Below are 27,152 nucleotides of genomic sequence, written 5' to 3'. Positions count from 1 at the left end.
GGCGGGGAGAAGCGATCTTCTCCCCACAGCCCCAGGTCCGGGGACAGCAGGAAGCTTCTTCCCCGCTGTCCCCGGACTTCTTTTGAAGCAAGGGGCTGCGGGGAGATCGCTTCTCCACGCCGCCCCTTGCTTCAAAAGAGGTCCGGGGACAGCGGGAAGCGCTTCCCGCTGTCCCCGGACCTGGGGCTGCAGGGAGAAGATCGCTTCTTCCCCGCTGTCCCCGGACTTCTTTTGAAGCAGGGGGCTGCGGGGAGATCGCTTGTCTGCGGGGAGACCTGCCTGTCCCGGAGGGCTTTTGAAGGCAGGCGGGGGGGAGCAAAGACTTTCCTATGGGAAACCGTGCATCGCAAGATGAAAAACTCGCAAGACGAAGAGACTTGCGGAATGAATTAATTTCGTCTTGCGAGGCACCACTGTAAGCAGGGAGACAATATACAGCCTTGTCGTATACTCCTTTCCCAATTTTGAACCAATCAGTTGTTCCATATCCAGTTCTAACTGTAGCTTCTTGTCTCACATCGAGATTTCTCAGGAGACAGATGAGGTGATCAGGCACTCCCATTTCTTTAAGAACTTGCCATAGTTTGCTATGGTCGACACAGTCAAAGGCTTTTGCATAGTCAATGAAGCAGATGTAGATGTTTTTCTGGAACTCTCTAGCTTTCTCGCTCATATGTTAGATATGCACAAATCCTTGGGTTCTATCCAGTGGTGTCTCCTCCACAGTGGGAAGACTTTTGGGTGTAGCAGAGGCTTCCATTTGGGAAAGAAAATGAGACAATCTTCATCACTTCCCCCTTTCCCCACCCAAACCAACTTCCATGCTGTTTTCAAAAGGTCCTCCAACCCCTTTCAGTATAATTGGAGGAGGGGGGTGAGGGGCAGAGAGAGTCAAAATTCTCTCCCTATTTCACTGACAGAAGCTTCCACTAGAGATCATGGCACTTTCCATTGGCTGAGGAGCACCACCAAATTCTGCTTAAGAGAAGTGTGCTTCATTATCTTGCACTGGAAACACTGCTTCTGGCAACCCTGTTATCATTGCATGGAGTAATGTTTTCCAGTGAAAGTGCTTTTGGAATGTTCTTCACTGTTTCAGAATGTTTTTAAAGTTGTGGGTCTGCTTGCTGTTTGGGGCTCCTTAGGGGAGAAGGGCAGAGAATAAATTCCACAAACCAATTCAACAAAAAAATAATAATTACCAAGCACAGAAGCACATAAAAATGCTTTTTAAAATTATGAGTGGCCATGTGTCCTGCTTTACAGAGGACAGTCCTCTGTCTGAAGGACTGCCTAGCACAAGTCCTGTTTAAACATATGCATAAGAGAAAGAGGCAAAGGCCTTGCCTATCGAGCACAGTAGACAGAGCAGCACGTTGCCTACTAATACACAGTATTCCCCATTATGGTGGTGAGATGCATCATCTTTCTAATTAAATCCTAATAATGTTTCGCCTGCACATTTTAGATTTAGCACACACACGCTTTATGCAAATCTGTGCCCTCTTTTGCTCTCTTGCTTGGCAATGCAAAAGCGGCTGCCCTATTGAAAATCCATTGTTTTTTGAGTTCCACATGTTAACTATTAATGTATTATATGGCTGACTTCTCTCCTCCCTCCTTGCCTCCATTATTTGAAATGAGACTCTTGGTCTCTGAACGCACTCCAGCTTGAAATGCACAGCAAAACTGTTGGAGAAACGTCTTGTTTGCTGTACACAGTGCAGCTTCGCCTATCAAACACTTAATCTAGACTTCATGTTATGACTCAAGCGTTCCCTCTCGTATTCCCTGCACGTTGCCGACACGAGATTTGCAGAACACTTTGGTAATGGTTATGAAATGGGGCAAGGGGATAGCTTTCCAACAAGTTTCAGTTCAAACGTACTTTAGTGTTTTATAAGTATGTGGACAATTTATCTTGGGATCAGTCGAATCCGCCACTCAAGGGGATTTGCTATCACAACAGCAACCTGGTCTTTGTTCATTGGGGTTCCGTGTGAAATCAGAAGAATTTTAAAGATCTCCTCTTCTTCCCCGACCACACAACACACACACACACACACACACACACACACACACACACACAGCATCCAAATTTGCAGGGGCACTCACAGATTATAATGCGCTAAGAGCTAGTGGCCTGCCATTAAACTCTCCACATTCCTGGACTTCTGTTTCAACATGCTGTTGGCACGAATCCAGCACCTCTCTTCACCATTCCTCCACAGTGCTATGATGATTACAGGGAACCTGGCAAACAGAAACCTTATACATAATGCAGCGTCTCGTTTACATGCACGTTTTAACCAGTCGATCCCCAGTTCCCAGGAAGAGCACTGCAGGTCTCAATAGACTAGCATACGCATCTTGTGGCTTCCATCTGGCAACCAATGCATACTTTGGTTACAGATAGTACATGGGTAAAGGGACTCCTGACCATTAGGTCCAGTCGTGACTGGCTCTGGGGTTGCGGCGCTCATCTCGCTTTATTGGCCGAGGGAGCTGGCGTACAGCTTCCGGGTCATGTGGCCAGCATGACTAAGCCGCTTCTGGCGAACCAGAGTAGTGCACGGAAACGCTGTTTACCTCCCCGTCGGAGTGGTACCTATTTATCTACTTGCACTTGACATGCTTTCGAACTGCTAGGTTGGCAGGAGCAGGGACCGAGCAACAGGAGCTCACCCCGTTGCAGGGATTTGAACCGCCAACCTTCTGATCGACAAGTCCTAGGCTAGACGAGTCTAAAAAGCCCAGGGCAAAAAAATTCACATCCCTCTTGCGACAATGGTGGCTCAGATACCAGAAGTAATGTATTCAGTGTTAACTCTGGAAGTGTGCACTCGATTCTGACCAAACTAAGCCTCCTGGTGTATATTTTGCTCAAGGAGGCTTAATTTGGTCAGAATCGAGTATACACTTCCAGAGTTAACACTAAACACATTACTTCTGGTAAATGAGCCACCATAGTCACTAGAGGGCCATGAAAATTTGTGTCCCGGACTATTTAGACTTGTCTACCCATGTACTATCTGAAACCCAAGCGGCACATTGGTTGCCAAATGTGAAATATATTGACATTATTTTCAGCTCTCCTGCCTTATCAACAAGGTCCACTTCTATGATATCTCAGGCCCCTGCCATACCTCGGCTTCATGTGGACTGCAAATCTCTTGTGCCTTCTTTAATTTCCCCTCATCCTGAATAGGAGAGCTATTGAGTCATTATTTACACACGGAATCTTTCTTCCCAATACATTTTCAGCAAACACAACTGCTGCTTTGCAGATTATGCTAAGCAAGTGTTGCAGGTCAGCGTCACACATGTTCCGTGAGGCAAGCTTTAAAGTTATTCAATTCAGGTGCCTTAAATAGATCTCTTGACCTTCAGGTCTTCTTTTCTAAGGCCTTGTTACTTGAGTTGCAGGAGCAACTGCTGAGCATCCATTCCCCCACAGTTAAATCCAATTGTTCCCTAGTTTGTTGCAGTATATTTAAAGGGGCTAGGCTGAGATACCTTGCAAATAATTTCTCAAAGAGCAGAATCTTCTAGGAAAGGTAAAGCACTCTACAACCAGTTTTAGACTGGTTGCCTACATATATCTTCACCCTTAAATACACATCTTGGTTTTTGTTCTGACCCAACATTTTCACAGGGTGGGTCTTTTAAAAGGAACATGTATACTCTGTATGCACGGGGGCCCTTTTAAAGGACTCTCCCTGTATATGGGAATTCCTCTTAAGAATGTGCCCAAGTCTTCCAAACTTAACAAGCGGTCCTCATTCACACTCATGATTTACACCAGCCTCCTCCAGCTGGTGCCCTCCAGATGTTTTGGACTTGAACTCTCATCCGGCTCAACCCACCCTTTTGCAATTACGTTTCTGAAGAAGACTGGCTTATCTAAAAAGAGAATATCAGCCAAGAGAATACAGATAGGATGGAATGTAGCACACACATGCATTTAAAAAGATAAATTAAAAAGAGGAAGACTGTGCGCAGAAGACTATAAAACTTCATCCTTTTTTTAAAACAACACAATCCTTTTATAATTAATATTAATCCTCCTTTGTACCAGGAAATTCTCCAGCAGAGCTTTTAGCAGTACTTTCATAAGATTGTAGGTATGATAAATGAAAGTTTAAAGCCTACGCAAGTAATTTGTCAGGCAGTATATTTTATTGCATGCTTTTGCTATTTTCCAGTGCCTTTTTGAACCACCAACAACTGGGGGAATTAAACCACTGAGCTAACAAAGAACCCCTACTGACATTTATTTTTTTTAATCAGTTCTGCACATTTGTTCTGGCATACTGTATTTGCCTGTAGTGTTATCATAATGCCATTGCAGTGCTAATGCAGTATTTTTCACTGTGACGTTGGGCTGGCAACAGTTAAGACTTGCTCTCTGTAAGTGCTTATTTACTTGGTGGAGCCAATCTAAGAAATGGCCCAAAAACATTCTCAGTTTAACTTGTTTTGAAAAGTAAGTCGTCTTGCTAATGAATAAGTGAGAAGCCAGTAAAGGTTTCAGAAACTCGCTTTATCACGTGATGCCTTAAACATATCACATATCCTGACAGTATATTTAAATTTAAGGCAAGGAACAATAAAGAACAACTCCTCAGGGTATAATATGGCAGTTATCTTGCTGTACACAATATTCTTACTGATTCAGATGCAACAGACTCTCTTGTTGGGGTGACGTCAATGCTCCTTGAGCTTACAATTCTCTGAGAAGGCCTTGACGGAAAAAAATCAGAATGGCTTTCAAACCAAGACTCTCAGACTTAACTCTAAACTTTCTGAAGGTATCTTTTAAAAAGCTGCTCACAAGTACTGAGGAATACATACAGTGGCATGCATGGGGGGAAATTAATGAAAAGTTCTAAGCAATGATAAGTAATAGAAACTCACAGCTTTAAAGAAGATTGCTTAGAAAGGTTTTGTGGGTGTTTGGGGGGGCTTAAATTGGATCTGCATGCAGACCTTTTTGGAAAAAATATATTAGCAAGAGATTCTTTCTGAATCTTCACCCTGAAAACATTGGGAATCACAAATACGATCTCCTGCTTTTCTTAGGGATAATGTTTCATTTTTTCCAACTGAACATTCCAGTAGATTTATTGTGTAGCAAACATTACCAAAACTAAACAAGAGGCAGTAAAAACTGTTAAAAGCTTATCTCTGTTTGGCAGCCATTGTTTTAAAGACAGAAACTGCATTATAACGTACAGGTTTTTCAAGGTTGGCAAAGCTACAAGATTCTGTCAGAGATCTATTTTCCCCGCCTGCTTTATTTTTTTAAAAAGCATTTTAATATTACTTTTAACAGCAACAAGAGACACAACAAGAATGCATATTGAGAAGTGTTCTGCGGTAGTAAAAGATCTGCATTTGACACAGTTGATGTTTCGTATGCTATTTCAAAGCCTATCATTCACAGTGTCTTAATGAGTATGCATATGGTTAAAAGGTTTACATTACTGTCCAATACATGTCTGTTCAGAAGTAAGTCCATCTGTTAGTCCTGGAAGACCTGCTCCCCGCCTTGTGTATCTTTATCCACCTGGCCTAAGAAGGAGGGGCCCTCACTGACTCCAACTACAAAAGTTGAGACTACAAAAGTTGAACAAAATCTTGGACTGGGGTATTGATTAGTGGGGGTTTGTTGGGGAGGGGGAGTTGTTGATATTACTTTTTTGTATCATGATTTATGTGGAAATTGTTCTATTTTGTTGTGTACTAGCTGATGTTTTGTTTATGACTACTTTTGTAATATTGTTGTAAGCCACTTTGAGCATGGTTTTAACTTGGGAAAGGTGGCATACAAATAAAATGATTGATTGATTGATTGAAGTCCCATTGTGTAAATGAATCAGGATAGCCGCCTAAAACCACAACTCTGTGTCAAGACAAGCCTGATCCTGTACAACAGTGGTGGGGGAACCTTGACGTTTGATGGCCTTTTACAAATTGTCCTAACACAAAGGATTTGTAAAACGTATCTTTACTGGGATTGCCTTTTGCAGAGCCTTGGTCTCTCGCATTACTTACGTAAAACTTCTAATGGAAGACAGAGCTGGCCTCACCAGCAATAAATGAACTTACAACATTGCATAGCCGGTGCTGAATGGTTTGAACTGTGAACCGTTGTCTGAGAATATTGTTAAAGGTCAACATTTCCAAGCCAAGAGGACCAGAAATCTAGTGTGGGAGTTTCTGTACAAAAGATCTTATTCTTCACAGTGCTAATTGTTTCTGAGGTTCCACTTACCCTGTTGCCTCCTTATTGAAAGCAAGTACGATTTAGCCCAGTGGAGTCAATTTCAGAGTAAAACACACTTAGGATTCTTCCTTTGGGTGAATCATGCAAACTCTTTAACACTTGCAGGAGCCAGCAATTCCCAACATGTGGGCTACAGCAGCTGCGGCTAATCTGAAGCCCTCTTAGCCTTTCTGCAGACCCTCACAGCCTCTTTCCCCACTAACTCAAACATGGCTGGAGACAGAGGCCATCTTGCAACAGTGCAGCCATGATGCAACATCATTGTCCCAACTCTAACCAAACAGAAGGGCTTGTGGGAAATTACAATTAATTTTCTGGCGTCAATACTTCGTCCAAAAAGCAAAACCAGTACAGTCGTACATTGGTTCTCGAACACCTTGGTGGTTCAAATGTTTTGGCTCCTGAACGTTGCAAACCCAGAAGTGTTCTGGTTTGTGAATGTTTTTTGGAAGCCGAACGTCCGACGCAGCTTCCGCTGCTTCTGATTGAGTGCAGGAAGGTCCTGCAGCCAATCGAAAGCCGCGCCTTGGTTTTTGAACATTTTTGGAAGTCGAACAGACTTCCAGAATGGATTCCGTTCAAGAACCAAGGAACAACTGTACAGTACTAGAGAAGTTTATCCAGAGATTAAAGCCTCGAGTTCAATATGGGATCAACTTCCTGGAACTCTGGGACTCACTCTCTCTTGCTCTCCACTAACCCACACCCACACACAGCATATTATACACAGTCTTAGCTCTTCAGAGGTCTCAGGTTGCCATTGCATGCAGATTTGTTTTTCTTAAATAAGACTGGGTAGTTGCTTCCTTTACCAATTCCAGTTGTACAAGTTCATGCTCTAATATAAGTCTGTCAAAACTAGAGCATCAAAACTCCTTCATCCGAGGGCACAGGTATTTGCTGATCCACTGGGGGTAAAGAATGAACGGAATCATAAATCGCTTTGAAACCAAAACAAGAGATGACTTGGGAGCGAGGTGCATTAGTTGACCACAAGGTTACAGTTCTATTATTCTCTCTGTCCAACTCCAGGTCGTGCCTCCCCTTCAGCTCTGCTCCCCTTTGAGAACTTTGCCTGGCTGAAACGTGTCTTCAAACTGTGATAACACACTTTGCTTGCCGGGATGGAGAGATGTGCATGAGTCTAGGTGCCTAGAAATCTCTGAGTTTTGCGTGGCTAGAATGTAGTCCATTCTGCAAAGGTAAGAGTATTGCTCTGCCCCACTTTGCCTCTGGGGCTCACCTACCCCTGGCATGCCACCCCAGGAAGGGAGCCCATGAGGTAATGCAGTCCTCTGACTCCTTTAAAAGCAGCCTCCCCAGTATGTAAAAGCAAAGTAAAAATGGAATCAGGATCTGACCTAGGCTTGAAGAATATAACAAGGAATTCTGTGAGAATTCCCTATAGCTGCTCGGCTGAAGGACTTTTCCCTCTTCTTGTTATTTTCTTCAAAGATTCCTCCCTCCCTCTTTTTACTCTTTCTATTGCCATTCTTCATTCATTTCAGGATAAATATAATCGCTCCAGGGAATTATCTTACTGGATATTGTATGAGAACGGCAAAATATTTGATCAGTTTGGATGGAACATTTTAAAAAAAATAGTCATTATCTCTTTCTATAAAAACGAGGAGGGAGGGAATCAATGCCACAAGCCTGTACATTTAAATTCCGCCTGTATGACATTTCCTTCTACTTTAATTGCTTCCATACAGTTTATATCTGCTAGTCACGCTAGGCCTCAGAGTGCTCCATGCACCCTGCTACAAAGGCGCTCTTGTCCTATAATAACCTCGGCAATCAAAGTGAAGGAATTGTGGGTAAGGCAGAACAGCCAGAGTTATTGAAATAAACAGGTTTCCAACTGCATTCAAAAGCACATTTCTGTCAGGAAGCAAGTCCGCCCTAACAGCTAGTTCTTCTGTCAGGATCTAGAGAGAAGTTAGAAGAAAACTGGGTAACAGCGTTAACTGCACACTGTCTAGTCTACATCCGCCTTTGGCAAACCTGGCTCCCCTCCTCATGTTTTGGACTACAACTCCCATCAGCCCCAGCTAAGCTGGGCAAAACAAACGAAGACTTAATTAATTTTACTCCATGCCTTCCTAACTTCATTTCAACTGCTGTTATCACATCAGGCAGGTTGCTAAGAAAGCCTTCTGAAACTTTTTTAAAAAACTACCATGTTTCTTTAAGGAAACAGAAACAAAAGCAACAACACCACCTGTATTATCTAGTCAGCCCACTTACTTGTCTATTTCTCAAGTGAATAAAACTGATTCTGAAATTACCTGTTCCAGGTTTCTCCTGAGGACCTAGTATTTTAATGGAACTGAGCATTGTTACACATATTCCTCACTCCGCCACCCTAGCCGCCTTTCATTTTACTCTAAAATTGTAATTATGTTTTAAGCCTCACACTTGGCAGACCTCCTTCTTCATATACAAAACAGACATTGTTAAAACAGCCCGTTGGAAATCATCATAAACACGATCTATCGTTTCAGCTGCAGCAGCTCGAGAGAATCGGTTTACAACACACCAACTTAGAAGCGCCTACTCTGCTCTTTTCAGCCCCTCTCAAGCCAAGGCCCGAAATAGATACCTATCAGTCCAAGCAGGTCTCGAATGGGCCTTCTCAGAACTCCAGAAATTGTTTCTTCACTTCCAGCCCAGTTTCTGCTGGATAAGAATAGCCACCCTAATTAAAACTCTCCTACTTATCTGGGCTCACAGATAACCCTCCGCAGGCTGCCAAAAACTATATAATACTTCCCTACCCCGTCAAAAACAAACAAACAAAAAACCCACCCCCAAAACTCTATGCCATTTCATTCACCATGTAAAATATGGTCACCAACTTGGATGGCTTAAAAAGAGGATTAGACAAGAAAAACGTATTCCTCTATGCAACAGCAGCAGCCAGAATATTGATTGCAAGGAATTGGAAGGGGGAGAAAATCCCATCATTATTAGAATGGCAAAACAAACTCTGTGAGTTTGTAGAAATGGCAAAATTGACGGCAATTTTTAGAGGCCACTCACAACAGAGAATAATTAAAGAGTGGGATGGAGTGAAGGAATACATGAAAAAATATGGTTCCGGAATTGAAATACAAATAGATGTGTAAAACGTGCAGGGGTAAGCAAGAAAATAACAACAGAATTAATTGGACAATTATTAAATTATAACAACACAACAAGACAGAAGAAGTAAAAATGGAGATCACACATGGGTGAAGGGAGTGGGGGGTATAGGGGAATTTATAATATTATCTATAATATCAATTTTCCAGTTGCATTGTATTTATATACAGCAAAGGGAAGTTTAGAGCAATTAGGTATATTTCAATTTAGGTAATTTATGTAATAGGTTTATGTTGGAAAACGAATATGGATTTTGAATTGATGCTTGTAATTCTCTTTGGTTTTGAAAGAAAAAAGTAAAAGAAGAGAGGATTAGACAAATTCATAAAGCTATCAATGGCTACTAGCCAGGATGACTGTGTTCTACCTCCACTGTCAGATTGTACCATGCCTCTGTATGTCATCAATTAGCGAGAATCACAAATGGAGAGGGTGCTCTCTAACTCTAGTCTTGCTTGCGGGCTTCCCACAGGCATCTGAATGGCCACTTTGAGAACAGGATGCTGAACTAGACATGCCTTTTGTCTGCTGCAGCAGGGATCTTCATATGTACTTACTGTTCTGTTTTGCACAATTGATTTGACTGTTCTTCCACATAGCTACCCCTTGGCAGCAACTGGAAGTAACAAGAAGTCCCTAAGCCAACAAGTCTGTGCTTTGCTCCTCCCACTGTTGAGCCCAGAAACAAACCATGGAGTAGCTCAGTGAGGGGTTGCCGTTACATCTGACCCTGGGGCCATCGTTTGTTTCTCCCAAACAAACAGGAAGCCAAGAACGAACCAAAGTATTTGTAGGGCACCGGTTGGAGAAAGCTAACCCAAACCTTCCCTCCCACACTCCTCTCTGGGTACCTTAATGCTGTGGCTGGGCTGTGTTCCACAGCGGGTAACAGTTTAATTGAAAAAGGAGAGCTACTTTTAAAAATTAGCAGTGCAAAATGAGCATTCATTAATAAGGCATTCTTGGTCTGCGGAAATTCTTTTGATCTCTTCCATCCATGTTGAGCAGTGCAATGAGAAGGCAACATTTACACAGATAGAGAAATGCTAATCTTACAACCCAGCAATAGTCTCTTGTCACAAGGCATATAAACCTGGAAGTCAGGAGCCTACAGTCCATGTGTCATTTCTGCACAGAAACTATGGAACTGCTACAATGGCTGCTATTAATGGGGTGTAAATGAGCTCTATCCAAGTTTCAGAAAAATCCTACAAAGTTTTCTCCAAAGTTCTCCAAATGGAGCCATTCATAGAGGATAAATTCATAGAGGATTTATCTATGAAGGCTATATCGAGGGCTACTAGTCATCTAAATACTTGCCATGGAGGGCTTGTGGGCTACCCATAGGTATCTGAGTGGCCAGTATGAGATCAGAAAGCTGACTGGATCGGCCCTTAGTTTCATTCAGTAAGTTTCTCCTTATGTTTAGGATATATATATCCCCCATTTTCCATTAGGGTTGACATATTTCAAAAAGTACAAATCTAGACACAAAAAGTTGTTGAGCTTTTGTAGGGCAATCGCCTGATAGCCCCGCAGCCACCGCCGAGCCCACGCCAGACCCAGAGCCTGAACCGAGCTGCTCACGCCCCCCCCCCAAATATTATTTAACCCAAAATCCAGGACATTTGCTTTAAAATGTACAATCCCCCCCAGATGGGCATGTAGGACCCCCAAAAGAGGACATGTCCAGGAATTCCTGGACGTATGGCAACCCTGTTTTCCATACCGTCTTCCATACATTCCTACCCACGGTCATGAATGCCACCATTCAATCTGTTGCCAGGCACAAAGCAGCTTAAGTTAATAATCACCCATAATCAATGATTACTTAAGTATAAGTGAAAAGCAAATACAAAACACAATTGCTTTACTATACGAAGTCCTGATTATATCTGCCTCAACACGTTGCTGCATATACAGCTTTTCCCAAGGTTCTCATGTATGACTGGATGCTGGGAGATGCCCTGTACTGTATTATCGCAACATGTCCAAGCGCTGGCAGTTGGATTTAGCAAGAGCCTCGAGAGAAATTGGAAGCATCTCATTTTATGGAGTCTTCATCAGGATCAGGTGAAGCCTACTTTGTAGTAGTAATAATAATAATAATAATAACCTTTTACCGTTTTACATTGTGCACATTCAAACTGCTTCACACGTTATCTGCTCCATACAACCCTTACAACAGCTTTCAAACACAGGGCAATGTTATTATCCCTCTATTGCAGCAGATTGTGGATTGAGGTAAAAAGAATAGTCACTTGCCTAGGAGCAATAAGTGGGGAATTCCAGTGCTTTTTTTCTGGGGAGACGCAGGGCACGCATACCCCTAAACATTTTGTGAATCTAAGTTTGGCCTCATTGAGGCGCAGTATTTCAATATGAGTAGGAAAATGAGAGTACCCCTAAAAATTTTTAATTTTTTTAGAAAAAAAGCACTGGGAAATCCTATGCACAAGAAGCTGGGATAACGCATGTAAATTAAGCCAAAGTAAAGTTGTTGTTCTTCTTCTTTGGCGATCACTCGTAGCCAAATAAAATTGTCTTCCATAAATACTGTTTTAACAATGAATCCGTAAATGATTGTGGAGGCCAATTCTGGATCCACACATCCTTCCACAGTGGGGACATTGGTTTCCGGGCGGGAGTTAATCACGGTGTGGATTTGCCAAGCGTGCCTTCTTCTTAGCACGTTTCTCCCTTGCGTCCTGAGTTTGAGTGTCTTCAAAGCCCATGACACCTTTGGTAAAGGCTGTTCTCCAACTGGAGTGCTCACAGGTGTCAGTGTTTATACTACATTTTTTTATATTTGCCTTGAGACAGTCTTTAAACCTCTTTTGTTGACCACCAGCATTACGTTTTGCATTTTTAAGCTCGGAATAGAGTAGTTGCTTTGGAAGACGATAGTCGGGCATCCGCACAACATGACCAGTCCAACGAATACAGCAGAACCAAACCCTGTTCAGAAATGTGAGCTGCTGCTGTTTTGCCTAAAGCCTGGAAACATGCCTTTAAAATACTGCTGTGCCAGGTTGCCAGGTCACAGGACCAAGCTGAACAGGCTTGGGATCCCGCCTAATCCTCTGCCCCTGCCCCACCAAACCCTGCCACTGCCACCCCCCAGAAGAATCTTGCCATATGATTGCCCCCTACTGAGTGTGCATGGCTCGTATCAATTCTGCAGAGGTATACTTTGAAGGCTGTCGAGAGAAGGCTGCAATACCATACACGTTTATTTAGACGTAATGGGAGCTCACTACGTCTCAGAATAGAAGCTTTGATCCTTTTCTCTAAGTGGCAGACAGAAAGTGAGCGCTACAGAAAGGTTGTTTTTACTCCTGTGTTCTGGTGCTGCAAAATCAGGAGGTTAGGGAGTCTACTCAGAAGTCACGTTCCTGTGAAGCTGCAAGTCTCCCTATATTATACTGTAATATTTTAATAACCATTTGGGGTACCTCTGTCATAAAATCCATGCCCTTTTTTGAGCATACTCTTCGGTTTCATTAATTTAAGTCCTTTACAGCAGATGTTGCTGGACTACAGCTCCTATCAGTCCCAGGCAGTATAGGCAATGGTGAAGGATGATGGGAATTGCAGTCCAACGTCTGCAGGACACCACTTTGGGCTACATCTACTCTGCACCAGGGTTCAAAATCAGCAGGGTGTCGGGCGCATTTTGCTCCTAAAGGTTCTCCATTTGCAAGCACCTCAAAAAGTTGGGCACCATTTTTTTGCGCCTGGCTGACACTCAAGGATCACTGAAATGTATGTGCTCTGAAGACTCAAAGTACTGGTATATGTTAAGGATAGACAATATACATCTGGGGACCCAAGGCTGAGAAACACTTTGTTAAAGGGTTTAACAATAAAGAGCAGAGTGTTTTGAAAACTGAAGTACGGTACCAATATTTTTATTGTAAACACCAAATTAAACATGTGTGAACCATGTCTGTTAAAAATGTGATATTAACAACATGTCACTTATGTGTATTGTGGATTAATTCATGCTTATCAAAATAATAAATAAAAAGTGTTGCTGACCACCCCAACACCCCCTGTGACGGCCTGGCATTCTGTTTTGGCGCCCACAACCCAGGTCCCAGAAGCCATTTGGCTCCTAGCTTTTCTATCCCAGTTGCTAATACTGCTTTGCACATACCTTAAAAAAAATAGAATAAATCACATTTATCAAAAATTGGCCTCTTTAGGGCAACACTCAATAGCAAATGTGCAGTGCAACCCCACACACAGCTACACAGGACGCAATGGGGCTTACTTGTGAGTAAACATACAGAAATGCTGTACACTGTTTCAAAGACTTGCCTTGGGATTTGCAGGCAAAGCAAAGGAAATGAGATGAGGCAGTTAAAAGTTGTGCGTTTGCTCACCCTCAGTATTACAACCGCTACCCCAAGTTAAAACATGCCTTTAGGAAACCGAGCTAAGCTGAATTAGTGCCTCATCTGCTCTATTATTCTTGACCACTCCTGCTGAAGCTACATGTTTATACAAGCCCTGAATGCAACCAAGGCAATGTACTCCTGCTAGTTTGCAAGATATATCAAGATGACCTTTAAACGCCAGTGTAAGATGGGAAGAGTACGTACTCAGGCCTACCAGAAAAGCAGCTTTTCAGGGACAAAATACTTTTAAAGTACCAGAAAGTCAACTTTTCTTTAAGGTGCAATAACAAGAAGTTCAAGTAAAAAAATTCCTTCCAGTAGCACCTTAAAGACCAACTAAGTTAGTTCTTGTTATGAGCTTTCGTGTGCATGCACACTTCTTCAGATACACTGAAACAGAAGTTGCCAGATCCTTCTATATAGTGAGAAGGTGGGGAGGGGTATTACTCAGAAGGGTGGTGGGAATGGGAGATTGGCAGATAGCTGAGATGAGCCTGTTGACGACTCTTAACGACTGCAATAGGTCTTACAGGAAAAGGCAAGGGGTGAGAAGGTGAAAAATGGCTTAGTCGTGTATAATGAGATAAGAATCCAATGTCTTTGTTCAAACCAGGTCTCTCCATGGTTTTAAGTTTGGTAATGAGTTGCAATTCAGCAGCTTCTCTTTCCAGTCTATTTCTGAAATTCCTTTGTAGTAAAACAGCTACTTTGAGATCTTGTATAGAATGTCCTGGGAGATTGAAGTGTTCTCCTACTGGTTTCTCTGTTTTGTGATTGATGTCAGATTTATGTCCGTTTATTCTTTGGCGTAAACAACAACAACTCAATTGGCCTGTTTGTCCAATATAGAGAGCTGAAGGACACTGTTGGCATTTGATGGCATACACAATGTTAGACGATGAGCAATTAAATAGTCCCGAGATGGTATGTGTGATGTTGTTGGGGCCAGTAATGGTGTTGTCCGGGTGTATGTGGCAGCAAAGTTGGCATCTGGGTTTATTGCAGACTCTGGTGCCAGTGTCCGTGTTAAGTCTGGTTGTAGTATTATTGTGGGTTAGGAGTTGTTTAAGATTGGGTGGCTGTCTGTAGGCAATGAAAGGTCTGGGAGGAAGACCTTCAATAAACCCAGATGCCAACTTTGCTGTTAAGAACATTGCTTCAGGATGAGAACACAAATCGTGCTCCAGCGGCGCGGCGGCAGTAGGAGGCCCCATTAGCTAAAGTGGTGCTTCAGGTTAAGAACAGTTTCAGCTTAAGAGCGGACCTCCGGAACGAATTAAGTACTTAACCCGAGGTACCACTGTAGATCTGCAGTACAGACTGACTAAAGATCTTGTATAAGGGAGACTGGCAGAATTTAAGCAAACAGGCCGAGTCTCTGAACTGCAACCAAAGGCCATTTCCAGACTTTATACTGGCACGCATTTCTGCAGTTCCGGCGGTCATACCAAGCTCTACATTCACAGGAGCAACACAGCAGCGGGCAAGCTACTCAGTCACAAAACTCAGCTGCCAACATTTCCAGAAGCATGGAAGCCGCTGTGGCAGAAATCCACAAGCCACGGACTCCTTTGCCAAGCAGCCCTGCAGATTCAGACAGAGGGACAACTCCCAACCACAGGAGCAGCAATGTCTGGAAACTGCTTGAGGCAAAACCGGGACATTTCTGCTGCTTCACACCCTTCCTTGTCACAGAAAGGTAAAATTGGGGGGGGGGGGGAGAGAACAAACTCCTACACGGACCCACAGAAAAAGATTTCAAGCATGCAAAAGGGGAATAAAAAGTCGCCTCCCCGCTTCTTGCAATATTATGTTCCTTCTTGCAACGTTATGAATATATTTTCGTCGGTTATTAAACACATGCGTTTTTAAAAAGTAAATAGCTGTCCATCAATAAGTATCCCCGGGCATCTTACAAACAAAAGAATATTAAAAGCACAGTGCATGATCATTAAACCAATATGCAGTCCTTGGAAGTGGGGAAGGGCTTTCTTTGCACAGAGGCAGCAAAACAGTTTACAGATCAGATTAGGCTACTTTAAATTCACCTCTGGCTGCTGTGGCCTAACATACAATTAGAAGGCGGGGGTGAAGAAAAAGGTATTCGAATGGTGCCCCAAAGATCAGAGAGAAACACTAGGTGCAGCGGCAGAGCAAGCCGATTGGGTGCCTGGGCCGGCGTGTGTCCAGGGGCGGGGCCAGCTGCCCGTAGGGGCGGCGCCACCGGCCTGTGGGGCCTCAGAGGAATCTGCCTGGCTCCTCCCACTCAGCCGCCCTACAGCTGAGGGGGAGGCGGCGGGCGGACAGTTTGGGACAACGCGGAGCCTGCACACACCCGAGCCAGGAGAGTTGTGTGGCTCGGGTGCGCTGCAGGTCCTGCAGTGAGTGCTGCCCAGCATTTTGTCATCCCCCTCGGTGGTGACACCCGGAGTGAACCCCCCCCGTGCACCCCCCTTCCTCCGCCCCTGACTAGGTGAGCCTCTCTGGGGTATTCCATTGTTAGGGGTGCCACTAGCCAGACTATGCAGAGCTAGATAAATTAACAGGAAGGATTCGAAACCTGCGGGACCAGAGTTTCTCAGAAGACTGGAGTAAATATACAACCTATTTGAAAAGTAATTGTAAGGAACAGATTACGCTAGTAGGATTGCAAGAAGTTTTGTAAGGAGGATTATTTGAAATATTGCAAAAAAGACAATGAAGAAAATGATTAGTTAATGATAATTAAGAGTAATAGAAAAATTAGGAAATGCAGAATAAACAGAAAATCACCAGAGGAGCTGACAGAAGTAAAAAATATTGTATAAGATAAGAAATTATGTTATATGAATGTTGGAAACGATATGTTAAAAAAACTAATAAAAATATATATTTTTGTTCGGGAACCAAGTTGTTCGAGTACCAAGGTATCTCAGTACTTCAAACCAAAACAGATTAAGCAAAACAACGTTAAAAGAAACTGTGTTCAATTTGCAACATTTATATGGGCCACAAAATCTGGGTAAGATGTCATTCTGAGGCTATTCTAATGTATACATGTTTACTGTAACTTGAGACTAACTATACAATGATGTTTTTGTTTTATTGACTGGCAAACATTCTGATGAAATGCACACATAGTATTCAAATAAAATACAGAGGTGCACTATCAATTTCTTTTTTCGCTGTAGAAGACTGCTTTCACACTCTTACGAACTAGAAACTTGCTTTAAAAAAATGAAAACTGAGATTCTCAGGAAGCAAAAATTCGGTGACCTTTGCAGAATTATAGATAGATAGATAGATAGATAGATAGATAGATAGATAGATAGATAGATAGATAGATATAGATATAGATATAGATATAGATATAGATATAGATATAGATATAGATATAGATATAGATATAGATAGTTATAATACACTCTGACAGTGATTTCCTTCTACTGAAAACTTGTGTAAATATTTTCAGCTGGCAGAAGAAAGCATCTGGATCAATTATGTCTTTAATAAAGTTGGGAATGGGAAATTTTAATTCAACCATTCCTAGATCTTCCGGGTCTCCTTTCTTCAGGTGTGTTAACCACCCCTTTCCAAGTTTCCCATGTTCGAAAGGGGGGCAGAGGCAATACTGAGCTCCCAGCCCTCGAATGTAAAACAAGTTGCACCTTTTGGAGTTGCGCCAGGTAAGCCAAACGTAATGCCAATCTTGTTTTCCTCCAGTTCTTGCCGGTCACTATTGTTTTACCAGTGACTGTTCAAGGTTTGTTAAATATCTAAACATCTCCAGCCAAGTCCAGCCAATACCAATGGAGAATTGTTCCTGGTAAACACACGCAGCTTTGTTGTCAGTCTGTTTTCCACCCCCCACTTTTGAGACCCGCTGTTGCGTTACAGTTTAGGGTGGTCCTGGGGCTACTTAAGTTTCTTACAGTCATCGCCAAAAAATCTCCACAGGAACCGACATGCAAAACTGTGATTTCTATAAGTCACAGCTGGTCCTGGGTAAACAAAGCAAAGCAAGACTTATTGTCAGTACAAAGTTCCAGCTCCACTTTCTTCTATTTGCAAGTGGAAATATATACCATTTGAGAACTAACCAGTGTCCTAATATAAACACAAATTGCTTTACAAGCCTTTAAAACCTTTGTCAAGGCCAATGGGTTGGATCTTATGCACACAGACTTGAGAAAAGGTCCCACGGGACACAATGGAGCTTACTTCTGAGTAGACCTGCACTGGTTTGCACTGGTGAGTTCAGCAAAATTGACGCCTATAGATTTCAGAGGGGACCGAGACTGCGAACCTAACCCCACTTGATGGAGCCAGCCTCAATGAATTCAATGGGACCTACTTCTGAGTAGACACAGTTAGGACTGTGCTGTTAGTCAGACCTAGCTTGATTCATTCATTTCACCTAACTTAGGCTCAAGTCCTAAACACACTTACTAGGAAGTCAGATTCATTAAACACAGAGGAATCAGTGGCGTAGCGTGGGTTGTCAGTACCCGGGGCAAGGCAAGTAATTTGCACCCCCTAACCTGTGGATTTGCGCCCCCTAACCCTAACCCCCAGATGTTGCGCCCGGTGCGGCCGGCCCCCCCTGCACCCCCCACGCTACGCCACTGAGAGGAATTTACTACTGAGTAAGCATGCAAATGATTATGCTGCACCGCTGGATCTACCCCAATGTGTTGTACGCCGACCATTTCAAACAGCATGAGTTCATGTTTTATATGTTGGAGGCCGTCCAGAATGGCTGATATTGTTATTGTTGTTGTTTCCACCACTTCTTGATTCTTCCAGTGGGAGCTTGTCTCCCGTTGGAGAAAACATCCAGAGTGGTAGCAGAATTATTCTATTGCAACAAAAATAAGCAGGAGTCTTGCAGCACCTTAAAGACTAACACATTTATGATGGTACAAACCCACTTCGTTAGATGCCTGACGCCTTATTCTCAGCTGGAAGAAATTTATATATACAGTGGTGCTAGGGCATGGGGGGAAGTGAACAGGGAAGTCGAATGCTCTCTGTGCTTTATTTTGCAAACTTTTTGTGCTCTGATAGATACCATGTACTTTTTGGATTTCATTACCATCTGATGAAGCAGCCACTGGTCCATGCCACAATAAATTTCTTACTGTACAGTCATATACGTATTTGAACCAATGACGCTTACTCTCGGGAAAGTGCATATACTTCACTTACCAGGGAGTAAGCTGTGTGGAAGTCAATAGGAGAAACATTTGTTGAATGACACTATGAATATTATTTTTTGGAGAGAAAACAACAATAACCAATGAATCCTCCTTATTTTACTTGGAAGTGAATCCCACTGTGCACAATGGCCCTAATTTCCAGGTAACAATGCACAGGATTGCATCTTAGCCAACACTTTCTACTCAAGAGGCCAGACGTCATTGTATTCTACTCCCACACGGGTCTTTCAAGCACCCAATGCAGCCCTGGAGGACAAGGTGTGGCTGTTACATGGAGCCAACACAACATTAAACATGCATTTTAATTGAATGTGCACTTAAAATGCAAATGGCAGCTGCACAGAGGGGAGATTTCTCAATGCAAATAGCAGCTCCGGAGAGGCAATTTCTTCCAGGACCACAGCAGGGGAGGGAATAGTTAAACTTCATCTCCCTGCCAGCTGAAACTTTGATCATCATCTCATCATCAGTTCCCCAGTGGCTGCCATTTGTATTTTTAAAAATATGCACAGTAAATGCAAAAGACACTTTTAACGTTGCAATCCAGTTTGGGAGATACAACGAGAAAACACTCTCGACGGCACACTTGGGAGTTAGCAAATGTGTTCTTGAAATATCACGCTCAGGATATTTGTTTCCAGAGTTTGAAATCATCCCCTCGCAAAGCGCTGATGAATGCTGACAGACTACCACAAATGCCCACCATCTGGCAAGAGCGATGCACAGGCGGAAAGCAGATTTCCTTAACACATCCTCTGCTTGGAAAGGAGCTGCACAAGTAAAAATAAAAGCACACTGCGTGGTACAGGGTATGTATCTGGGTCACTTAGAAATGCACACACAGATCCCAGCACAAATCTGGGACCATGTAAAAAGGTAAAGAGACCCCAGACTGTTAGGTCCAGTCACAGAGCCTAGGACTTGCCAATCAGAAGGTCCTGCCCACCTAGCAGTTCGAAAGCACATCAAGGTGCAAGTAGATAAATAGGTACCACGCCGGCGGGAAGGTAAACGGCATTTCCGTGCGCTACTCTGGTTCACCAGAAGCGGCTTAGTCATGCTGGCCACATGACCCGGAAGCTGTCTCTGGACAAACACCGGCTCCCTTGGCCAATAAAGCGAGATGAGTGCCGCAACCCTAGAGTTGGCCACAACTGGACCTAATGGTCAAGGGTCCCTTTACCTTTACCTTTTAAAGCCATCCAAGTTGGCGGCCATCATTACAACTTGCAAGTGAGCTCCATATCTTTACATGTGGAGCGGGGACTAGCTCAGACTAGCAGTGGCTCTCCAGCCTTTCCCACCATTGGCTTCCCAATGTCCTTTGAACTGGGAAGGCCAGCGACAGAACTGGGACCCACCGCATACAAAGCATGGGCTCTACCGCTGATTGATGGTGTGCATCCCCCTAGCCCAGAATTCACAAGGATCCTGTGATTCTTCTGCAGCATTCATCCACAGTCTGTTGTTCCATGATGGAATTCAAAGCAACTTCCTTCTGAGCAACATGTGAGCATCGAGGGTGTAATTCAAGCTGTGCTCCTCTCATCCCTTCCCTATCTCACCCTTCTTTTCCCTCACTGCAGCATAGCGATGCTCTCTATAAACATGTTCCTCCCATGTTTGTTTATCTCAATGTGTAAACTGACTTTGGGGCCCACACAGGCCCTGAAGGCCATACAGATTGCCCGTGTTTTAGATTCCTGTTTCTCTACCCACACACAGATGGCTTTGGGAAAGGCCCCTTTCATCCGTTTTCCCATCACACTGTGGCCTTGTTTGCAGGTGATGCTAAGGGAAAACTGCAGGCATACAGTCTCTGGGAGAGCAGGTTGCAGCTGTTTTGCTCTACCCTGGTTATTTTGGTGCTGTGCTGAGCCAAGCCGTGGATTGGCCTAGCCTGTCATCCAAACCTGGGCTGGTGGAAGAAGTGGCTGTCCAGGTGGGAAAGAGCCATCACACTAGCATCCAGACAGGTGGGTCGCTGTTGCTTACTGGCACAGAGAGCAGCAAGGAAATGGGATGGTTGGTGCAGCACAAATGCACCAGCAGAGCCAACCCAGTGCTCCTGCCAGTGCCGCTGCACTGCACTGACCTCCCTCCCCCTCCCTCCTGATAAGCAACATCAACTCTCCTGTCAGAAAGCTAGCATAGCAACTCCACCAAGCGAGCCAATTCTAGCTGATGGGTTAACTCTCTCCGGACTAACCACACACTATAGTCAAGGTATGCCCTATGGTTAACAGCTTGTGGTTTGTCCAGGTTGCACTAAACCATGGCTTAGCACACAGTTAGAAACAGGCCAGGAGTTCCTAGGGTTAACCTTCGCCCCTTCTTTGGTATATTTCGGGATATATTTTAAAGCCTCTTCTCCTTTATCAAAAATAATTTATCTGGAATAACATCAATAGTGTTGTTCTCTCTTTACTCCTTTTTTTTAAATACACAGATTAAAAAAAATCCTTTTAAATATTATTTTTGCAATCTTCCTGGTTGCCTTTACAAAGTAGTGGAGAACCTGTACTGCGCAAAGAATTCTTTCTATTTAATAATACTGATTTGAGCCTTCTGGTGTTCATGTAAGGAAGACTCGACAATTTATGCAAAAGTGACAGTTATCAGCAGACTGAAGATAACCCCGAAATGCATATGAGAAAATTTGCAAGGGGGGGAAACAAATCCATAACAACTGTAGCATAGACTTTTGAGAGACAGGAGGTTGCAGGGTGGGAAGGAAAACATCCCTGCCAGCTGGGTGGGGAGTGAGAACAGAATAGAGTGTCTGGAACAGGAAGACAGGGACACAAACATATATATAAACACATATAAAGTGTAAAATAAAACCATTGTCTGCATAGGCCACTTCCTGTTTCACTCTGAGAAGCTATTTTTAAGACATTCCCAGGAGCAGAAGGAGTTGCCCATCGACATCAACAGGGAAATTAAAGAATTGAACAAGCTTGTCCACCATCACCCCACTCCCCCAAACAGCAACGGCAGTGGTGGGGGAGGGAGGAGGAAACCCCACTCAAAAAAGAAGTCTAGTGAGAACTGAACAACTCATGGAATGCTGGCTTGACTGCTGGGAGGCAGGGCAAGGAAATAACATGAGAGGAAGGGGAATGGAGTAGAGTGGAGCCACTGGAGACATCAACGTGGACATGCCACACCTCAAGATTTTGTTGCAGCACCTCAACTTATATTGGCGGTAAAGTCAAATGTACCGTTTCCGTTGACTTGCTTCCAAAGAGGTTAAACTCCAGTGGGCTACACTGCGGCTTTCGATTTGTTCCAGGACTCACCCCCAAGGACTTAAGCCCAGAATTAATTTTCAGTGGTACAACTCAGCCAAATCAAAGTGTCCCTAAACATGCACTAAGCAGCAGCATCTAGTCCTAGTCCTCACACACCTGAGACTTCCTAGCAGGGAAAGAGGCCTTCGCTTCCACATCACATCCCAGCAGGGGCTACCAGTGCTGATGCCCACCTGAGCTGTGGCCGTTGTAAAGCCATTATTTTCATGTTCCCACAATGCCCCCGAGGCACATTACACAAGGACATGAAAATGGAAGCTGACTCACAAGCACCCATCACAGATGCTGCCTCTTGCTTGCTCCGAGTAAACCCGCCATAAGAATGGCCCTGCAGGCAACGGAGGGGGCTCACAGGAGGGCATTTTCTCAGGGGGTCCTTCACTCCCAGTTTCAACTTTGCATACCTGCTCAAGTTTACGTGTGCAGAGGAATTAAAAGAAGCATTAAGAGGTTCATGAAGAGTTGATTCAAGTCTGGCCCTAGGGGGGTGAGCCCTGTTTTCTGTGCCAAAGTTGAGGTATCAAAGATATCGCTCTGAGAACCAGGGCAGTGTAGCAGTCAGCATGTCAAACTTGGCCCGGAGAAACCCGGGTTCAAATTCCCACTCAGCCATGAAGCTCACTGGGTGACCTGGGGCCAGTTATACCATTGTAGCCTAACCTATCACACAGGGCTGTAGCTTGGATAAAATTGGGAGGTGTTTGAATGAGACTGGGTGGTGGAAAAATGATGCACACTACCTTGAGCTCCTTGAAGGAAAGGAAGGGAAATAAATGATAAAGGTAAGCTCCTCTGAGCAGATGCAAACTCCTTCACCAACAATGGTCACTTTCGTGTATTTTTATTTTTATTTTAAATTGAGGTTATATCCCACCTTCTTCCCCATAGAGCTCAGGATCGCTTGCATAGTTCTCCCCCTCCTCATTTAATCCCTACAATAACCCTGTGAGGTAGGTCAGGCTGAGAGTGAGTGACTGGCCCAGTGAGCTACATGGCGGAGTGGGGATTCGAATCCTGGTCTCCAAAGTCCTAGTCCATGAAACACACATGGATTTGTGTGAGGTAATTTCCATGTAGGAAATAGCACCAAACTCTACACCAGATGTACTGTTTCATCTTTGTATATCTTAACAGACCCACCTGTATTTCTCAACACTGGACTACACACAGAAACTGCCTTATACCAAGTCAAAGCTTTGGCCCCACTTAGGTCAGTACTGCCTGCTCGGACTGGCAGCAACTCTCTGGGGCTTCGGGCTGAGGGGGGGGGGTCCTCTTCTCCCAGGCCCGTCCTTCTCTCCACCACTGATCTTACACGTCCCAGCCAGGCCTAGCGTTGCCCCTGACTCTTTTGAGTCGCCTCCCTGCACTCAAGAGCAGCCCCCAAGCCTTCACTCTGCCCGCTTCGCTGCCCCCCCCCAAGCTATTTCCTCCCCAGACTTACTTGAGGAAGTATCTCTGGCCCGTGTGCGTGAGTGCCATCTCCCAGCCGGGAGGCAGCGGCAGCTCGTCCGTCACGTCGTAGGATTGCTGGCGAAGGTGCGCATGTTGCTGGGCCTGGCTCGGGGTGGCCCCGGCCCCGGCGCCCAGCTGCAGGGAGGCGGGCGACGAGTGCGAGCGGACGTGGTGGGCTCCGACGGCAGCGCTGCTGAGCCGCGGCGGGTGGCTGCCTGAGTCGGTGCTGGACTGCCGGGAGTGGGAGCCCGAGTCGGGCTCCTTGAAGAAGGACTCCGGCAGGATCTTTTTCCTCCACGAGCTGGGCTTGGGGTTCATGACCGAGTTGAAGAGAGCCTCCAGGTCGGTGTCCAGATCCTGCGTGACATGGATCACCTGCTGCCCCGGCGGGGGAGGGACGCCAGCAGGGTTCATTTTCGCCACCTTTCCCCGAACTTTTCTTTCCCGAACTTGGGGCGGGGAAGTCGAGTCTCTGGAGCAGATCTCTGGGGTTTCGCCCTCTTAAATCGCCAGTTTCCAACCCCCGTCGCACAAAATAAGTATTTTGCAGTGAGGGTCCAAAAGAGACCCGAAAGTCATCCGAGACACGAGATGCAAATAATGATGAAGATGATGATAAGCTTCTTCAAATCCTTCCAAAGCAAAACTTATCCGAGCGCCCTTTTTTTTCCCCCTTTCCCCTTCTCCCCAGAGGCCCCGGCGGCTCCAAGGCAGCCGTCCCCTCCCTCCCAAAACTTTTTATCTCGCAGGATCTTCCAGAGTACACATGAAGCACGTCCAAGTCAGGCCCCGGCGGAAAGTTATGCAACTTTTTCTTTTCTTTGCTGTCCCTCCCCGCTGCAACTGCAGAGATTTGTTACAATTCCCTCTTAAGAAAGCAGCTCCTTTAAAGGACTAGTTGGTGTGTGTTGGGGAGGTGGGGGGAAGATCTGCAGCCGCGGCTGTCACGGGAGGGAGGAAAGGAGGGCTCAGCCTCGCCGCCCGGAATTCCAGAGGAGGCCTGAGGCTCGAGTGAAAGCTTCCGAGGGGCTCGAACGTTCTGATTTGGAACGCTGGCGCTCCCGCGGACGTTCCGATTTCGAACGCCGGGGTTTCCCGAGGGTCTCGCCAGCGTTCGGTTCCCAGGCCTGACCGAAGATTCCTCCCTTTCCCTGGCCGAGCGCAAAAAAAAAAGTTTTTGATTTTTCTTAAAGGGCGGGTGGGCAGAAAAGCGATCTTTTGCGGGGGAGAAAGAGGGGAAGGGGGTCCCCTTTCCCGTTCACATACCCATGGTCCGGATCTTGAAGAGCCTGAGTACTTCCCGCCGTGGTAGTGGCGGCAGCGGCGGCTGCTTTCGGACTATCCCAAACAAAGTTACCCAAAACTCTCAGGGCGGCGCAGAAAGTTTGGCAGCTGCATTATTCATGAGCTCAGTGTCTGGGACCAGCCCGATTACACGGTACACCCACTGAGAGTCCTCCCACGGCTCAGCTGAGAGCCGGACCCTGCTGGATTATTTTTTCCCCCAGCTGGGCTAGAGGAGCCTCCTGGGGGTGGGTTTAGGGAGTTTTACGGGGATCTTGGACGGAAATCCAGCGGGGTTATGACTAATACATCGGGCGAAGGAAGCGTGCCACCGCTTCCTGCGGGACTCTCCCTAATAAGGAATCGTACAAGGGGGGGAGGGGGGTACCGTGCAGAAAACCAGTCCGTCCCTGTCGCTCGTTTGGGGGCGGCCTCGCCTTTATCAGCCTGGCCGAAACTACCATTAAATACTTCCCTGGAGCACTTGGCCGCTTTTTCCTCAGATATTCAGTGGGGCTTTCATATGCAAAAAGGAGTTTGAGCACAGCTCAGGGTTAGGCTTTGACAGATCCTCCATTGAGAGTCGCATCGCAATCGGCATGGTAGGAATGTGTCCGTGTCCGTCCGTCCCCCCCGTGTCCCCCCCCGGTGCAGGTTCCCGCAGGTGCTTGGTGAGTGTAAGAGGAAAAGATATGTGAAAAGTTTCTGTAGCTCGTCAGTGCTGATGCTTCGATTGGGAGCCTCTCCCCTTCTTTCCCCTGCCCATTGCAAAGATACTGCCGTGCTTAATCAGTCCATTGGATTTCATCTACTAAAACTGTAATCCAAACCCCATTTACCTGGGAGTAAACGCCATTGAATTAAATAGGGCATTGAATGGTTAAGATTGTGCCTTTTAAAAACTGCAATGGTAAGCACTCTCTCAAGTCCAAAATAGCTGTGTTGGCCCATGAAACATATTCTTTTATTTATTTGACTCAAGTCTATCATGTTACCTGTGGTGCCGGTCTTAACACAAAGAGCAAAGTCATACAACCCACAATACACAATATAATGCAGTACAGCTTCTGCTTATTTTCCTCTAGAGCTCTTGCATATTACAGTAGTACCTCGGGTTACAGACGCTTCAGGTTACAGACGCTTCAGGTTACAGACTCCGCTAACCCAGAAATAGTACCTCGGGTTAAGAACTTTGCTTCAGGATGAGAACAGAAATCATGCAGCGACGGCGCAGTGACAGCGGGAGGCCCCATTAGCTAAAGTGGTGCTTCAGGTTAAGAACAGTTTCAGGTTAAGAACGGACCTCCGGAACGAATCAAGTACGTAACCCGAGGTACCACTGTACTTATTAAGCTGATGTTCAATTGACACCTCTTTCCTGTTCATGACAGAAAGGAAGTCAGAAGTGAAACCTGTCATCCACTTTGGTAACGAATGGGACCTGGCTTGGGAAATAAAATGCAACAATGGCATACAGGCCTTTTCAAAACAGCAAAGTATGCTAACCAAGAAGAATTCTGAGAAAGCCATGCGTGGCAAAAAAGACCTGCCAAAGATAGCTTTCTGCAGGGATCAAGCATTGTGTAAGCAGCTCAGATTTTAACACCTCTATAGAGAATTTGCCTTTGGTATGTCGTTCCCTATATCCAGTTTTCGTTTTGTTCAGGTTGTGCAGTAACTGGTAGCTGCTTCAGTATTAACAACTGGGATGTTCTCATGCCCCACCCCTGCTTGTACGTACCTAGATATTTTCTTTCTCTTTTGAAGCAAACGGATTGGGTACTACAGTGGTACCTTGGGTTACAGACACTTCGAGTTACAAACTCCACTAACTAGGAAGTGATTGCTCCAGGTTAAGAACTTTGCCCCAGGATAAGAAATCACCCGCCAGCAGCGCAGCAGCAGCAGGAGGCCCCATTAGCAAAAGCGTGCCTCAGGTTAAGAACCATTTCAGGTTAAGAATGGACCTCCGGAACGATTTAAGTTCTTAACCCGAGGTACCACTGTACTTGCACAACCTCCAATGATCTCTTGAATCTTCAGTATGGGGCTGAGGGTTGCT

The 27,152-nt window shown here is 44.9% G+C and overlaps 1 protein-coding gene across 1 annotated transcript in view; it reads right to left on the bottom strand.

Moving 5' to 3' along the window:
- The window catches only part of WWTR1 (WW domain containing transcription regulator 1), an 85,279-nt gene extending 59,948 nt beyond the window's left edge, over window positions 1-25,331 (bottom strand). The window contains exon 1 of the mRNA XM_081190526.1: window positions 23,796-25,331. Coding sequence (XP_081046652.1) covers window positions 23,796-24,220 — 425 coding nt within the window. The 5' untranslated portion in view covers window positions 24,221-25,331. The remainder of the gene's footprint in view (window positions 1-23,795) is intronic.
- Between the last annotated feature and the right edge of the window lie 1,821 nt (window positions 25,332-27,152).

This window comes from Podarcis bocagei, assembly GCF_964188305.1.
Source record: "Podarcis bocagei genome assembly, chromosome: 4".
Classification (NCBI taxonomy): Eukaryota; Metazoa; Chordata; class Lepidosauria; order Squamata; family Lacertidae; genus Podarcis; species Podarcis bocagei.
The sequence above is the reverse complement of the archived record's forward strand: the minus strand, read 5'-3'. Positions and strand labels throughout refer to the sequence as shown.